Raw genomic sequence first — 16,121 nt, 5'->3', positions numbered from 1 at the left:
GGGCCCTGTTTGGATGTACAGTAAAACCAAACCAATTTAATTTTGAGCACGTGTGTGGTGATTTTTGGGTCCAATGAATCTAGCCCATTTTGCCAATAACCTCTCCCTTTAAAACACTTGGGTACCCCTTGGGGCACACCCCAAATATCAAACCCAAGCCTTATAAACCCTTTCAAAACCTTCCACCAAATCAATGTGGGACAAGCCATTTTACAACTTTAAGAAATTTTCACAAAAACTCCATTTCCATGGAGCACACTTTGGCTTCAATTTCTCATTCACTCGGTAATGGTTTTGAGCAACCAAATATACCATGTGAATCACAACGCGGAATAGAACGCGTTACCACTTTGACCCGTGAAAATCGACGCATGAAGCCTACCTAAAAAATAGACCGAACTTAAGATAAAATTCTGATTTTACCCAAAATTTATAACCATTACCAACAATAATATGAGGTGAGAGTTGCACCCACGTCTTATGTTATTTTTCCTAAATCAAACACAAAATAGTAAATCGTGTTTCAAAATTTATATAAAAATTATTCAATCTATTTTAAAATATTAGTTTTTTATTTTATTTTTTATTATTTTAAAATATTCTTTTTTTCAAAAATTGAAGATTAAAATAACATGAATTTTTTATTTTATCCTTCTATTAAATTCATTGATATTAATATACATAAAAATATAATTATGACAATTAATATTTTAAAAAAAAGTCAAAGGGTAGTTTTGGAGTTTGGCATCCCTTATATTATATATATATATTTATATTATTTTTGAATCATATTATCTCTCTTTTTTTTCTGTATATATTTCATAAGAAGTTAAAAAGTATACTTATTTAAATTATTTTAAATAAATATTAATATTTTTAAAATATAATAATTGTATTACCAGAAAAAGTTAGACCGTCCAAAAGGGATTAAGGGCTAATTTGGAAATAATCTAAATGTACTTATTTGATAATATATTTATTTGAGTCACAATATCTTATTATTTTTTTACACATATATTTATAAAAAAAAAACCAAAAAATATGCTAAATACTCATTTCGTCACAAAATCGTAGGGCTCGTTTGGTTTGATTTTCTGAAAAAATTTTGGGAAATTTTCTCTACAAATAAGTTTTCAAAAATAATCAAACCAAACAAATTTTCCCAAAAAAATTTCTCAAAACTTGTAAACCAAACAAGTTTTCCAAACAAATCTCTCTCTCACACATATCAAATCAATCACTTTTTCCAAAACTCTATCTCAAAATAATTTTCCAAAACATCTTTTAAAAAAAACTAAACCAAACATGTTTTCGTACTTTTTATCTCTAAAATACATCTCTCAAACACAAACCAAACATACCACATCTTTTAAAAAAAACTAAACCAAACATGTTTTCGTACTTTTTATCTCTAAAATACATCTCTCAAACACAAACCAAACATACCCATAATCTCTTTTGGGAAAGAAAAATGTGTGTTTGTGTGGGTCCCACACCCATATAAGAGGTTTGGTAAAACATTTGATATATTATTTGAGATTTCTAGCATTACTCTTGAATTTAACTTTTTTTAGTAATACAACTATTGCACTTTAAAAAATTTTGATTTTTCAAAATTACCCTTTGATAATATATTTTTGAAGAATATCAATTGCCATAATTTTATCTTTTGTATTATTAATAAATTTAAAAGGAGGACAAAATAAAGAATTTATATTATTTTAGTCCTTAATTTTTTATAAAGATTAATATTTTGAGATAATAAAAAATAGAATAAGAGACTAAATTTTGAAACGGAAGGAGTAAATAAATTTCAAACAATCTCTAATATTTTAGGACGAAAAGAACAAACAGTCAAAATCACTTAATAAATTTTATAAACACCATATCGTAAAAGAATAATGATTTGTAGCTCGAAAGTTCTTCCCCCTAATCTCCCGAATGATCAAAACGACGTCGTTTTGGGCATTATATATATATATATATATTTTTTTTTTTCTGTAACAGAGGGAGAGAGAGGGAGAATCAGAGGGAGAAAGAGAGAGGAGGAGAGGGAGAGAAGAGAGGAGGGGAAGAGGGAATGGAGGGGGAATGGAGAGAGAGAGGCCCCTCGATCGTCGTCCCGCCGATCGTCGCAGCTCACTCCGGTTGTCACAGCTCAGCTCCGATCGTCGTCCTGCCGATCGTCACAGCTCACTTCGGTTGTCACAGCTCAGCTCCGATCGTTGTAGATAGCCCTGCTTCCGCCTCCGCCCCGCCTCGCCTCCGCTCCGCACTGGTTGATGGCCCCTCCAGTCATTCTCTTCTTCATTCTCTTCTTCTTCTTCTTCTTCTTCTTCTTCTTCTTGTTTTTTGATTTTCTTCTTCCTCTGAAAAAAAAAAAAAAATGAAAACGACGAAAACGGCATCGTTTTCATTTCGGAGGGGGGATTGGGGGAGCTCTTTTGAGCTACCAATCACTACCGATCATAAAATCATACGTCATATTTTGCTTTCATTTGGTATAAAATAAAATGGCTATTTTAAACTAAAATAGTGACAAAAAGACAAAACAAATTTTGAGTCTAATAAGATAAAATGTCATATCTAAATTATAATTATTATTTTTTTTTTACAAAAATTAAAAAAATTAAAAAATCAAAAAAACTAAAAAATCAACTAATATGCGAAACGAATCATTTGTAAATATCTGAGGTGAAATGAAAAAATAAAATAAATAAATAAAAATGTGAGGTTGGAGTTGCACCGACGTCATCAAACGATTTAAAAATCTATTTCCAGAACATTCTGGAATAATCTACACAAAAGGCGGCAAAGTTATAAATACACGCTCCCCATACTATCTTTCCCAATTGAAACCTAGATTTACTTGCTGCCAAAACTCTTTATAGCTCTCTTGTTCTTTTTTTTCTCTTCAAATTCAATTCTGTGTCTTTGCTTTTTCGTTCGATATTAATCAGAGTTTTGTCATGGCTGGAAAGGGCGAAGGTCCGGCGATCGGAATCGATCTCGGAACGACCTACTCGTGCGTCGGAGTGTGGCAACATGACCGTGTCGAGATCATAGCCAACGATCAGGGCAACAGAACGACGCCGTCTTATGTTGCTTTCACTGATACGGAGCGTCTCATCGGCGATGCGGCCAAGAACCAGGTCGCCATGAACCCTATAAACACCGTTTTTGGTAAGTCTTATGCTTATCATCATATTTTGTTTTGTTTTTTTTACTGATCTGAATATGATTATGTTGAAAGTACATGGATCTGTTTATATGATTCGAGTCTCTGTGAATTTATATGAGTTCATGCGAGTTGGTGTATGGAATTCTTGAATTTTGTGTACAAACACTATTTAAAAAGTAAAAACTGTAGCTAAATGTTGATTACTTATTCTTTCAAGGAGGTATCTGTTTTGAATTGGATGTCATCAAAAGTTACTTTATTTGGATCTCGAATTTTTTTGTAGATTTGTGTTTGTACGGACTGTTTTGGGAGTTTTTCCTTGGTCTATCTTGATAATTTGAACAGTTCATAGAGTTATAAAGTTAAATCGGATATTAGTTAGGTCTTAATTTTTTTTGTTTTTTTGTTTTAAAGATTATCAGAATTGTGTAAATTTAAAAAACAAATGTGATCCTATCAACTTGAATTTTTGCATACTCAATAGCCTATATAGGACCGTTGAGAAGGTCTCATGGATTCGATCGTAGGATTGGATCGAGTATGTTAAGATTCTACTTTCTATTAAAAATAAGGTAAAAATACAAATAAGGATAATTCATATTAAAAAGAAGGTGAAAAATCATAAATCTATCGATTCTATTTACGATCCTACTGCGATCCTACCATAATATCAATCCTACAACAATTTAGATCGTGTTAACAATTTAGGATTGCAGGATTGTATGATCCGGATTGCAATTTTGATAACCATGCTCACAGCAGGATCCCCATTCTGTGTTGGGTATGCAAAACTCAAGAAATTTGAATACAAACACAATTATATCTTTTCAATAAATTGTTGCTCATTTGAGGTTGATTATGAAATAAGTCCAGTAATGCAGAAATAAGACCACATGGTTGTTTCTAAATTTGTAATTGATTTCTCTGCGTAAGTCAAAGAATTGATTATTTATATGCGTTCTCAGTAACAAATTGTATGCAGATACCTCCAAAAGTTAATTTGGCTTAGCTTGTCTTTTTATTTATAATATAATCCTAGTCTTTTATGTAATGTCAAATGTAGTCTGCACCTATAAATTAATTGTTTGTCTTTGCATTTTTTGGTGCTATCACAGAAATTGGACCCTTGGATATCTAATTTCTAAACCAGGAATGTTACTCTTCTCATGTCTTGATAGTCGTACTCCATATATGATCACACTGGTAGCCCATAATTAATTTCACCAAATTATGATATTTTCATTTATTATTCAATATGATTTCTGGAAAGAATTGTTATTGCATCTCGGTTATTAGCTTTCGGACTACCTTAATAAAATAGATAAGGAAGAGATTTGCTTTTGTTGAGTTGTCGGTTGTCATAATCTCTTGGTGAAACAGTTTTATTTATTTTTAAGGATTCAATATATCCTATTATCTTACAAAGAAGAGCCTACAAAAACAGATTTGTGGTGTTAATTAATGAGTAGTGGTGATTAACATTATCTTTATTTTTTATCACAGATGCAAAGCGTTTGATTGGTAGGAGATTCAGTGATGCATCTGTACAGGCTGACATGAAGCTCTGGCCATTCAAAGTTGTTCCTGGTCCTGGTGACAAGCCCATGATTGTGGTCTCCTACAAAGGCGAGGAGAAGCAATTTGCCGCTGAGGAGATCTCCTCCATGGTCCTCATCAAGATGAAAGAGATTGCTGAGGCTTTCCTTGGCTCAACAGTAAAGAATGCTGTTGTTACTGTCCCTGCATACTTCAATGACTCCCAACGCCAGGCCACGAAGGATGCCGGAGTCATTTCTGGCCTAAATGTTATGCGGATCATTAATGAGCCAACTGCAGCTGCGATTGCTTATGGTCTAGACAAGAAAGCCACTAGTGTTGGGGAGAAGAATGTTCTCATCTTCGATCTCGGTGGTGGTACTTTCGATGTTTCACTTCTCACAATTGAAGAGGGTATCTTCGAAGTGAAGTCCACTGCTGGTGACACTCACTTGGGAGGAGAGGACTTTGATAACCGAATGGTGAATCACTTTGTTCAGGAGTTCAAGAGGAAGCATAAGAAGGACATCACTGGAAACCCTAGAGCCCTTAGGAGATTGAGGACAGCTTGTGAGAGGGCCAAGAGGACTCTCTCATCTACTGCTCAGACCACCATTGAGATTGATTCTTTGTACGAGGGTGTTGATTTCTACTCGACCATTACTCGTGCCAGATTTGAGGAGCTGAACATGGATCTCTTTAGGAAGTGTATGGAGCCTGTTGAGAAGTGTTTGAGGGATGCGAAGATGGACAAGAGCAGCGTCCATGATGTTGTCCTTGTTGGTGGGTCTACTAGAATTCCCAAAGTGCAGCAACTTTTACAAGACTTCTTCAATGGAAAAGAGCTGTGCAAGAGTATCAACCCGGACGAGGCTGTTGCCTATGGTGCTGCTGTTCAAGCCGCAATCTTGAGTGGTGAGGGCAATGAAAAGGTTCAAGATCTATTGCTTTTGGATGTGACCCCTCTGTCACAAGGGTTGGAGACTGCTGGTGGTGTCATGACCGTTCTGATTCCAAGGAACACCACAATTCCCACCAAGAAGGAGCAAGTGTTCTCTACATACTCGGATAACCAACCAGGTGTGTTGATTCAAGTATATGAGGGTGAGAGAACGAGAACTCGAGACAACAATCTGTTGGGCAAATTTGAGCTGTCTGGCATTCCTCCTGCCCCCAGGGGTGTTCCTCAGATCACTGTATGCTTTGACATTGATGCTAATGGTATCTTGAATGTCTCTGCTGAGGACAAGACCACTGGTCAGAAGAACAAGATCACCATTACCAATGACAAGGGAAGGTTGTCAAAGGAAGAGATCGAGAAGATGGTACAAGAGGCCGAAAAGTACAAGGCTGAGGATGAGGACCACAAGAAGAAAGTTGAGGCCAAGAATGCATTGGAAAACTATGCCTACAACATGAGGAACACCATCAAGGATGAGAAGATCAGTTCCAAGCTTGGCCCTGATGACCAGAAGAAGATTGAAGCTGCCATTGAGCAGGCAATTCAGTGGTTGGATGCGAACCAGCTTGCTGAGTCGGACGAGTTTGAGGACAAGATGAAGGAGCTGGAAGGCATCTGCAACCCCATCATTGCCAAGATGTACCAGGGTGCCGGTGGTGCTGCTATGGATGATGATGATGATGCTCCTCCTGTTGGTGGTAGTGGTGCTGGTCCCAAAATTGAGGAAGTTGACTAAGCTCTTCAGTTTGCGTAGTGACGATGATGATGATACTAGTAATTGGGTGGTGGTGGTTTTTAAGTGTCTATTTTCAAGTTTTTTTTGGTTTTTCTTTTTTAATATGATTAAAGTTTTGTTTCACCATTTAGTGATGATGGTGGTACTTCTAAGCAATTGAAACTCTATATTTTTGTCCTACATTACGTGGAATTTTGTTGTGGTATTTTGAAGGGTATTTTACTTTCGAAGATGTTGTAGCATGATCAAATTTTGGTTCGGCTCTATGGTTTGGTTCGATGTGTAGAACAATCACACCTGCAGGATTTTAGGTTGTTTGGTTTGTTCTTGCGAAACACTCATTGCACCTTTTTATTATTTTCTTCATGTATCAGTACATTGGATAGTGTAATGGATCTCATAAACCTGTGATACATAAGGTGATTAAAGAACAAAATAGTTAAAAATTTAATATATTTTTTACATATATCTAAACACTTCCACTCATATATATATATATATGGCTTGAGATTGTTATCAGTCCACATTGTCCATTGTGGATTGGATAAATCGATAAATTCTTTTGAGGATTTATATAGATTCTAGGGAAAGTAAGGGGGTATGCTTTCACATTTTTTCCCTAATATGGGGGTGAGTAGTGATTGGTAGTTCGAATTTGAGCTTCCCGAATCTCCCGAATTCAAAAAATGACGTTTTTGAATTTTATTTTTTTATTTTTTTATTTTCAGAAGAAGAAAATCAGGGGAAGGAGGAGAAGAAGAAGAAGAATTGGAGGGGAGGGGGTCAACAAAATCGGGCTGGAGGCGGAGGAGGGACTACGACGAGCTGCTGTTGCGACGATGCAGCGGCGGAGGCGAAAGAGGGGCCCTCTCTCTCTCCATTCCCTCTTCTCTTTCTCTCTTTCGGGCTGTTCGCGGGGGGAGGGGGGTAGGGGGGATGGCAGCGGCGGAGGCGAAGGATGGGCCCTCTCTCTCCATTCCTTCTTCTCTTTCTTTCTATCGGGCTGTTCACGCGGGGGGTGGGGGGGGGGGGTATTTCGGGAGAAAAATCATTTCCCTATGGGGTAGCACACTTGACCATAAGAATAATTGTTGGAGACCTGATCTGATTAGATAGTTGTTTCCAAAACTCTTGTTCCATCAATTTTAAGTATTCATATCCCTTTAAACCATTGTCCTGATAGAGTAGTGTGGAGTAAAAACTAAAGAGATGTGTGTTCTATCAAATCGAGATATTTAGTGGCCATTAGTAATGTTGTGTTTGGTTGAGGGACTTGAGGAGGGATTTGGAAAAGGAAATGGAAAAGGTAGGTAAAATGTGAAAAAAATATACTTACATTTCACATAGTTTCACACACATTTTCTTTTTCTCTTTCCAAATCCCTTCCCAAATCCCCCAACCAAACACAACATAAGAGAGAGATATTGGGGAAAGTGGGGGCCAGGAAAATGATTTTTTGATTTGGAAAAGCCTGTGGAAAACCAGAATTCCTGCAAAATGGGCTCTCTCTTTATGGAATGTCATTCTTTCGGTGAGATGGCAACTAAAGAAAGAGGCATACAACTTGCTGTGCATTGTGAGAGAGGTGGAAAATCTGAAGAGGCATTGGAACACCTCTTCTTTCGTTGTCCTGTATCGCAAAAAGTGTGGAGAGGTACAGTGTTGGTTTGGATTTCACTTGTGGTTGACCTGTTTGCTTTAAAATTTCGTGGGCTGAATGGATTAAGAGCGTCAATGATGAAGACATAATTGTCCATTCTATTGCAATGTGAAATAGTTTGGTATTCCAGAATGAAGAAATGTCCATAGAGCAGACTTTAGGCCTCATAAATGAGCTTAATAGACAATGCTCCAATAAAAAAGTGCTATCTTTCACTAATTTGTTGATTGAATATGCTTCTGATGTGGTCGATAATTCTGCAATACATAATTGTTGTCTTCTTGTTAACAATTTTTCGTTACATTCTGTTTTCTTTATTAGAATTTTCCTAATAAAATACATACAATATATACATTTTTCATATTTTTTTTACCGTATTTATATATATATATATATATATTTTGTGGCAAAATTCTAACAATCTACAAAAGATGAGCATACAATTTCTTTCACCCAAAATCCCCAGACCCACCATAAAAATTTGATCAATTCAATTCTTATTTTTTGATTTCTCATTCATTTAATTGAGATCCATTGTATCAAATATTCATGATCTCGCTAAACCCAAATAGGTTTGATTTCAAAATTACTATTCGACTTATTATAAAATTAAATCCGGTTAATTCTTCATTTTTTGTATCAGTTGGTTTGAAACAAGAAATTGATTGATACAATTACCACCATCACCACATCACCACCACCACTATCACCACTACACCATACCATTTTATTATGTATTTTTTGATAAATATTATAAAATTTTGCAGGAAATGTTATCTAATTTTTTGATAGTGTAATGATAATTTATTATTAGATATTATTTGTTATAACAATTGTGATACAATTATGTACCTTTATGGTAGAATTATTATTTTTTTTTCAAAATGTTATTCAATCATAACAGATTATATCATATTCTAAATTATTAAGTAATATTTCAATAAAAAATGCATAACATTATCATAAAAATACATAATTGTATCATCAATTTTTTTAAAAAACAATTTCACTTTAAAAATTGAACTACATGTAGGGAGTAGTGACCGGTATAGCTACAAAATGGGAGGAAAAATAGGTAATGATTGGTGAAAGAAAAGAGCAAATAGAGGGTATTTTTGACATTTCATTACAAAAGTTAACGATGTCTAAGGAAAAGTTAACAGAAGAAAAGTATTTGTATATTGTTAGCTAAAGTAAGAGAGGTCAGTGTAATTTTCAAAACCTTAAGAGAGATTTATCTAATTATCAATAATTTCAGGGGAGATAGATTAGTGTAATTTATCCATTTTTTTCTTTCAATTTGTCAATATTAATAAATTTTGCTTTTTTTTTTCGTTTTACTTTTTTCATTTATTATATTTTTTGACAATATTTTAGATATTTTGATGAGTCTTCGACAATGTTATTGATATCCAACGAAGTTTGGACATTTCAATGACTTTTGATGAAGTTCAAAACACTCAAACAATAATATTCTTAAATTAAAAAAATATATTTTTTAATAATAATAAAAAATATATATGAGTAATTAATTGGTACAAATATTTTATTTTAAAAGTAAATTCGATTTTGAATTGTGAAAAAGACGATTGGCTGGTCAGTGATATCTAAATTCTATTTACCCAAATGGGTGTATTACAACAAAGTCTGGATTTATAAAAAGTAGACAAAACGTTTTGGGACAACAAAGTGAGCGATTTGTGACAGAGGAGGATCTGATCTTGCACATTCCCTGGTTTCAAGACTTTCAAGTCCATCTCCGCCATGGATTCATCAGATTCGAATTCTTCGACGCATTTCGAGAGAGAGCGTCACGTACGCTTCCTGGAGATGATGTACGAATTATTGCCATCGGAGTACCAGGGTCAGGAGATCAATCGCCTAACCCTTGCCTACTTCGCCATCTCCGGCCTCCACATGCTCGGTGCCCTCGATCGCGTACGTTTCATAATTCACTTCTTCTTCTTATTCGCTTCAATTCTAATTGTTTTCTTGAAAATTGAATTTGTATGATCGATTGTTTTACGTGCTATGTTGCCTTGAAAATTTTCTCATTCTTTGTCACTCAATTAAGCTTCAACAGAGTAATATGTGTATACGAGCTGACAAGCTGTGGTTGCAAACACAATTGTAGATCTAAATTTTTTAGTAGTTTGGGGCGGTTTCATAAAGAAAGGGATGGGTTAAATTTGAAAATGGTTTAGAGCAGATACTGAAGGTGCAATTTGCATTTAACCATTTTAGGAGCATTCAAAATTATATAGAGATGAGATGGGAACTCCAATCCAAGACCTTCTGTCTTTAAACGACATCTTTACCACTTGAGCAATACACGACATATATATATATTTATATCAAACTTAAAATTAAAATTTATATTTTATAGATTTAACAGCACACCCATCAGGTGGGCATGCGGCAAGTGCGCACACACTTGTGGAATTTTTTATCTAAATTTTGGGTGGTTTGCTTAATGAGAATTATGGGTAGGTTTTGAAAATTGATTAACAGATATTTACGGGATGTAGCATGTTTATTCAATCTGTTAGTAATTTTATGGCCATTTTTGGAAATGAAATTGTTTGACAAATCTTCATACTAAAGTGAGGTTTGTGTTTTATATAATAGAATAGGTATATGCACTTTTGTTTTTCAAATCAAGTAAATGCTTTAGAAGGTGGATTCAATTAGTTTGTTTTGGTATGTTGTATAGACTTGGGTCATTGTGTTTTTGCATCAAGAATGGAACTTCAATGAATGTACAAACTCTATCGCACTCTAAGAAAGGCAATGTAATGAATTGTATGTTGTTTATTAGGTTGACAAGGAAGGGGCCATTAATTGGGTTTTATCATTGCAAGCACATCCGAAGAATGAGTCTGAACTGAAAAACAGTATGCTTTGTCATGTTGAGAAATGCTTGATCTTGTCATTTGGTTTCAACTTTCAAGTACCTTGTTTGTGGTGAAGCTGAATCTTTGTATGGGTCATTGGGTTGCTGCAGGACAATTCTATGGATTCCATGGTTCTAGAAGTTCTCAATTTCAACCGAACAATAGTGCGGTATATCAACTTTTTATGCATTAACTATTCTATTTATAGTTAACATTGTTTTGATCTAATGATCCAGGCACTAAATGGTATATCTTTATTATTATTGTTTTACGGAAAGATATTTAATTTAGTTGCCTTTGCTTGTAGGTTTGGATTCCCAATGGTAGTCACTTGGCAAGCACATACTGTGCGCTGGCGATATTGAAGACTTTTCGCTATAATTTGTCACATATGGACTCTGAATTAATCTTGAAATCAATGAAAAACCTTCAACAGCCAGATGGGAGGTAATTTTGCACTGTGCTTACACTTGTTTTTCCATCTCCAGCTTTTCTTTTTTATGTACATGGGTATTAATTGTCTTTCGGAAAAAACCTAGCTCATATCTGAGTGACTTTTGGAACATGTATTAATATTTCTGCATATCTATATTGGCATCTAATATTGCAGCAGTACCATAGGGAAATAAGAGCATAAGTGCACACAAGGTGTACAAAAAATCAGATTTAATAAAATCAATAAAATCCAGAAAAAGAAAGAGTACCAAGAATTTGGTAGAATGGTCACCATAATAACATTAACAAAGTTCAGAAAATAATATATATAGCTGAAGGAGGCAAAGCTCCTGGTTCTTGAAAGCCTTCTGCTCCTTTCTCACCACAAGAACTAGACAATTTGATGGGGCAAATGTCATATAGTTTCAGATTGCAAATACTATTGAATGGCTAATGCTGGAAAGAAAGAAAAAAGAAAAAAAAAAAAATTCCATATCGCCACTCTCCCAACAAGAGAACATAAAGTCTGTAGCCCATCATTCCTCCGCTTGATTTATACTTTTGAGTGTTTTATACTTGTAAGTTGTATCCTTGTTCCTTTTAGGAGATTGGTGTATCCATATACCATTGGCTATTTCTACCCCCTTAGGTTGATGTCTTGTTTCCTAAAAAAATGGTGACTCCAAAGAAAATATTGTTAGCAGTAATGAAGTCAAACCCAAACACTATTCTTGTGAATTGTACAATGTATCAAGCAAAGAAAACATATCATGGGATTTCTACCTCTATGTATCTATTCAGTTTATTACTTCATTCCTAAAGGACATAAATAGATAGAGCTCAACATTGCCCCTTGTTTTAGGCCTAATCCATATGGAAATCAACTTCCTCTCCCCTTATTCCTCTCTAATTAGTTATTACCCTATAAATGTCCTCCTTACGTCAATAGTCAACATGATTATTTTACACCTCCTTTCCCTCAACTCAACAAGTATTTGTCCCAATTACTTTAGATCAGTATAGTTATTTGATACTATTACATATACCTTATATCATTACCCTTGCATAATGCTAAAATGATTTTCCAACTTCTCTTATCTGGTTTTGTTGCAGTTTTATGCCCATCCATACTGGGGCAGAGCGAGATCTTCGATTCGTATTTTGTGCAGGTAAGGAGATATGTCCCATGGATGTACACCATTAAGCTGTTTAAATTTGAATATCTTTTGGATGAAAAGTTAGTATAGCTATTTGCTGTCTCAGCTGCCATCTGTTCTATGTTGGATGACTGGAGTGGCATGGATAAGGAAAAAGCCAAGGATTACATATTAAATTGTCAGGTTTGTAAAGCATCTAAACCAGTCTTCAGCTGTCTGCTTTTGTTCCGCCTCCTGTAATTTATTGATTATACATCTTGCTACTCCAATATTAGAAAAATCAGTGGTTTTCATATGTACTTACAAGTAGCACTATCCTTGCAGTCATATGATGGTGGCTTTGGGTTGATTCCTGGATCAGAATCTCATGGTGAGTGGATTCAAATTCTGAATTCTTGCATGATCTATCTCTGAGTTCAAAAAGGCCTCGTGTGCAGAATCTCTTAACCAATTGGTTGCAAAATTATCTGTTTTTCTTTACTGTGGTTATTTTGGATGGTATTATAGGTTAAGATTCATGTGTACAACTTGTTTGTTAGGAAGAACATAATTACATGTTTACATTAGATTTGGCTGCTGAGAGACTACGGTAATTGACTCTGTTCACTTGTTGTACATTTTTAATATAAGACATTGTTCTAAATAATCTTTCAGTATAAGACAGTAATTAACTCTGTTCTAAACAGTTGAGACAATGCTATGTGAGTTGAATGTGTTTTTCCAAAGATACTAAACATGTAAAACATTAGACTCTAAGTGGTCTCTTTTGTGTTTTTCTTTAGCTGCTATCATGTGTGAGCTATTCAAGTCATTTTCCATAAATTGGCCAAATCTTTTTGCCTGTTTTTTCCACAGGTCATTTCCTCTTCCAGTAATATTTGTTAGTGGATTTATTTGAACCAACCCCATGTTATAGTTTTAACTATTTCAAAGTCAGATTGTCTGAATACTCATTTGTTTTAGTGGCACAGGTGGTGCAACTTATTGTGCTGTTGCGTCTCTCCGGTTGATGGGATTCATTGAAGATGATGTATTGTCTAAAGGAGCATCCTCTTCCATCATAAATGTGCCATTGCTTCTGGATTGGAGCCTACAGGTTTATTTTCTCATTTAATACGTAAAGGGTATTTACTATGCGAGCGGATCCTCTAGAGTTAATTCTCTAGAGTGATCTCCTAAAGTGGTTGATCGAACGGCTCAGAATCAAACTCACCAAAACGACGTCGTTTTGGTGAGTATTTTGAAAAAAAAAAAAAAAAAAAAAAAATTCAGATTTTTTGAAGTTTTTTCTGCAGATCAACAATGGCTTCCATTTATCATCATCATCACAACCCAACAACCCAAATCAGATTAACTCAAGTCCCAAATCGCAAGACAAAATTAAATCAAAGCTAAATAAATCATCATCAACATGTAAAAGAAGTAGTTAGCAATTCAGAGTAGTGGAATTTATGACAACACATCTAAAACTTGTTGATAAATTACTAACCTCAGAGCATTGGAAGTCACTAGCACCAACTAACTTGACCGAATCGACCAAACCACGCATCGTGTGCTGCGAATCCGCACCAAACTGCACATACTGATTAAGAAATTCATCATCCACAAGCTTCCTTCCATGACTCGATCGATCCGCAACCTCAACATCAAAAGCTCCCTATTCGAACACCGGCAACTCCTCATCCTCTCCCCTCCCCATCACCGCCTCCAACCTGTCTCCCCCAATCGACATCCTAATCTTCTCCGGATGCATCCGAACCCTCCCGCCTTCACAAATCGAGCTCCGCAACGTCTCACTGTAGAAGCACCGAAACCAGCCTCCAGTCCGGTGATGGGAGAGTGAGGATTTGAGGAGATCGATCCGGCGAGTGAAGCCGTTGCCGAAGTAGGATTCGCAAGATCTGAAGGGGACGTTGGGGTTGAGAGACCATGGGAGGTACGACGGAAGGATTGGCCATGGTTTTGAGAGGGAGAAGTTGTGGGGGTTATCCGTGAGAGTGTGGCCGTTCCCGGTGAGAGATTGGTGGAGCTCGAAACTTCCGCATTCCATTGTTGATCCGCAAAAAAAAGCTTCAAAAATCTGGAATTTTTTTTTTTTTTTTTTTTTTTCAAAATACTCACCAAAACGACGTCGTTTTGGTGAGTTTGATTCTGAGCCGTTCGATCAAACCACTTTAGGAGATCACTATAGAGAATTAACTCTAGAGGATCCGCTCGCATTTACTATGCCCTGTGCTTCTGACACATGAACTGAGATAAAGCTGTTCAGAGCCAAAGGAACTTCCAAATGATTCAATGCTCATAAATGAATCAAATGACATTTCATGATCTTGCATTTTATCAAACAATTTGCATGTTTGACGTTTTTGTGGTATATCCTTGATGAATTCTCAGCTCTGAGAGTAATTTCACTCTCTTCCTTTTCTTCATGCAGAGGCTGGCAGCTGATGGTGGATTTCAAGGTCGACCCAACAAGCCTAGTGACACCTGTTATGCCTTTTGGTAAATTCCAAAATACCTTCTTAAAACCCCATGGTCTTAGTTGCAGTTCTTGTGGCTTAACACAGCAATGTTCTTCTATAGGGTTGGAGGAGTTCTGAGGATCTTAGGGGCCCACAAATTCATCGACGAGAAAGCATTACGCCAATTTTTGTTAACTTGCCAGTCCCAGGTACTATTGCTTCTCCTTCTGCTTCCTTAGATCTATTATTCATTACTTAAAGTGAAAGTGCTTAACAATGATTAGAAGGGTTCCATCATATGAGCCATGACATACTTGAAAAAATTATATGAAATATGCATAATTATATAGACATTATACTCCATACAGATCCTCATTGTCTTTGTTTTTCTTTTGGAAACTTATTTATTGCAATGTTGATGTAATTTTACTCGCATACATGAAGCATATCTATTAGATTTTCCTGAGGTAATTTACGAAGTTCTGATTTTCATTTTCTTGGACTCGTTCCTGCACCAGTATGGTGGTTTCAGTAAATTCCCGGGCCAGCTTCCTGATCTTTATCACTCCTACTACGGATTTTCTGCTTTCAGTATGCTAGAAGAACCTGGTGTCAACCCAATTTGTGTTGAACTAGGAATAACAGATGTTGCTGCCATTGAACTCTGATTCTACTGTTGTTTTGACAATCGTGCTTTTCAAAGAATCATAGGGGGTTATCCGTTTCATCTCTAGATTTTCTTTACTTGGCGCATTATCACCAATACAATGAATTGATGCAACTTACAACTATTATCTAGTGTTGTAACATTAGGGTAAGGACAGAATGTCTATTGTGACCATATTCATTTAAAGATTGTTCGCTTTATTTGGGAATATCCATCCGTCTCTTTACATCTGATGTTTTTAATAAACTTGTAGGAAGAGTGACTTGCGTTGGACTGCCGTAATATGATTTTTTTAGGGTAAACTACAGTAAGCCTCTTAAATTACGATTCATTTACACTTTGTTTTTTTAAATTTTAAAACTCAACACATGTTAATTGTAATAAGATAATACTTTGAGAGACTTAATTGCTGAGTTTTAAAATTCAGGGAGA

At 35.5% G+C, this 16,121-nt stretch overlaps 2 protein-coding genes across 2 annotated transcripts; both read left to right on the top strand.

Moving 5' to 3' along the window:
- The first annotated feature begins 2,694 nt into the window (after positions 1 to 2,694).
- Positions 2,695 to 6,594, top strand: LOC114269599 (heat shock cognate 70 kDa protein 2). Its single transcript, XM_028210952.2, has 2 exons — positions 2,695 to 3,183; positions 4,685 to 6,594. The coding sequence occupies exons 1-2, from the start codon at positions 2,970 to 2,972 to the stop codon at positions 6,412 to 6,414; spliced, it is 1,944 nt and encodes a 647-aa protein (XP_028066753.2). The 5' UTR covers positions 2,695 to 2,969; the 3' UTR covers positions 6,415 to 6,594.
- Positions 6,595 to 7,858: 1,264 nt separating this feature from the next.
- Positions 7,859 to 15,899, top strand: PGGT-I (Prenyltransferase family protein). The gene is made up of 11 exons (XM_028210953.2): positions 7,859 to 10,012; positions 10,893 to 10,968; positions 11,079 to 11,137; positions 11,276 to 11,415; positions 12,517 to 12,572; positions 12,667 to 12,743; positions 12,885 to 12,930; positions 13,532 to 13,656; positions 14,995 to 15,062; positions 15,144 to 15,231; positions 15,541 to 15,899. Exons 1-11 carry the CDS (start codon positions 9,839 to 9,841, stop codon positions 15,688 to 15,690), a joined length of 1,059 nt encoding a protein of 352 aa, XP_028066754.2. The 5' UTR covers positions 7,859 to 9,838; the 3' UTR covers positions 15,691 to 15,899.
- Positions 15,900 to 16,121: the final 222 nt, after the last annotated feature.

The sequence above is a fragment of the Camellia sinensis genome, chromosome 1 (assembly GCF_055761805.1).
Source record: "Camellia sinensis isolate YWXY chromosome 1, ASM5576180v1, whole genome shotgun sequence".
Lineage (NCBI taxonomy): Eukaryota > Viridiplantae > Streptophyta > Magnoliopsida > Ericales > Theaceae > Camellia > Camellia sinensis.
The sequence above is the reverse complement of the archived record's forward strand: the minus strand, read 5'-3'. Positions and strand labels throughout refer to the sequence as shown.

What these genes read in the sequence shown, in the direction of transcription:
- LOC114269599 (XM_028210952.2), top strand. Translation starts at nt 2,970, where the DNA reads ATGGCTGGAAAGGGCGAAGGTCCGGCGATCGGAATCGATCTCGGAACG. An exon ending in CCCTATAAACACCGTTTTTG is followed by an intron (nt 3,184 to 4,684) that starts GTAAGTCTTATG and finishes TTTTTATCACAG; the next exon opens with ATGCAAAGCGTTTGATTGGT.
- PGGT-I (XM_028210953.2), top strand. Translation starts at nt 9,839, where the DNA reads ATGGATTCATCAGATTCGAATTCTTCGACGCATTTCGAGAGAGAGCGT. An exon ending in TGCTCGGTGCCCTCGATCGC is followed by an intron (nt 10,013 to 10,892) that starts GTACGTTTCATA and finishes GTTGTTTATTAG; the next exon opens with GTTGACAAGGAAGGGGCCAT. An exon ending in TTCAACCGAACAATAGTGCG is followed by an intron (nt 11,138 to 11,275) that starts GTATATCAACTT and finishes CTTTGCTTGTAG; the next exon opens with GTTTGGATTCCCAATGGTAG.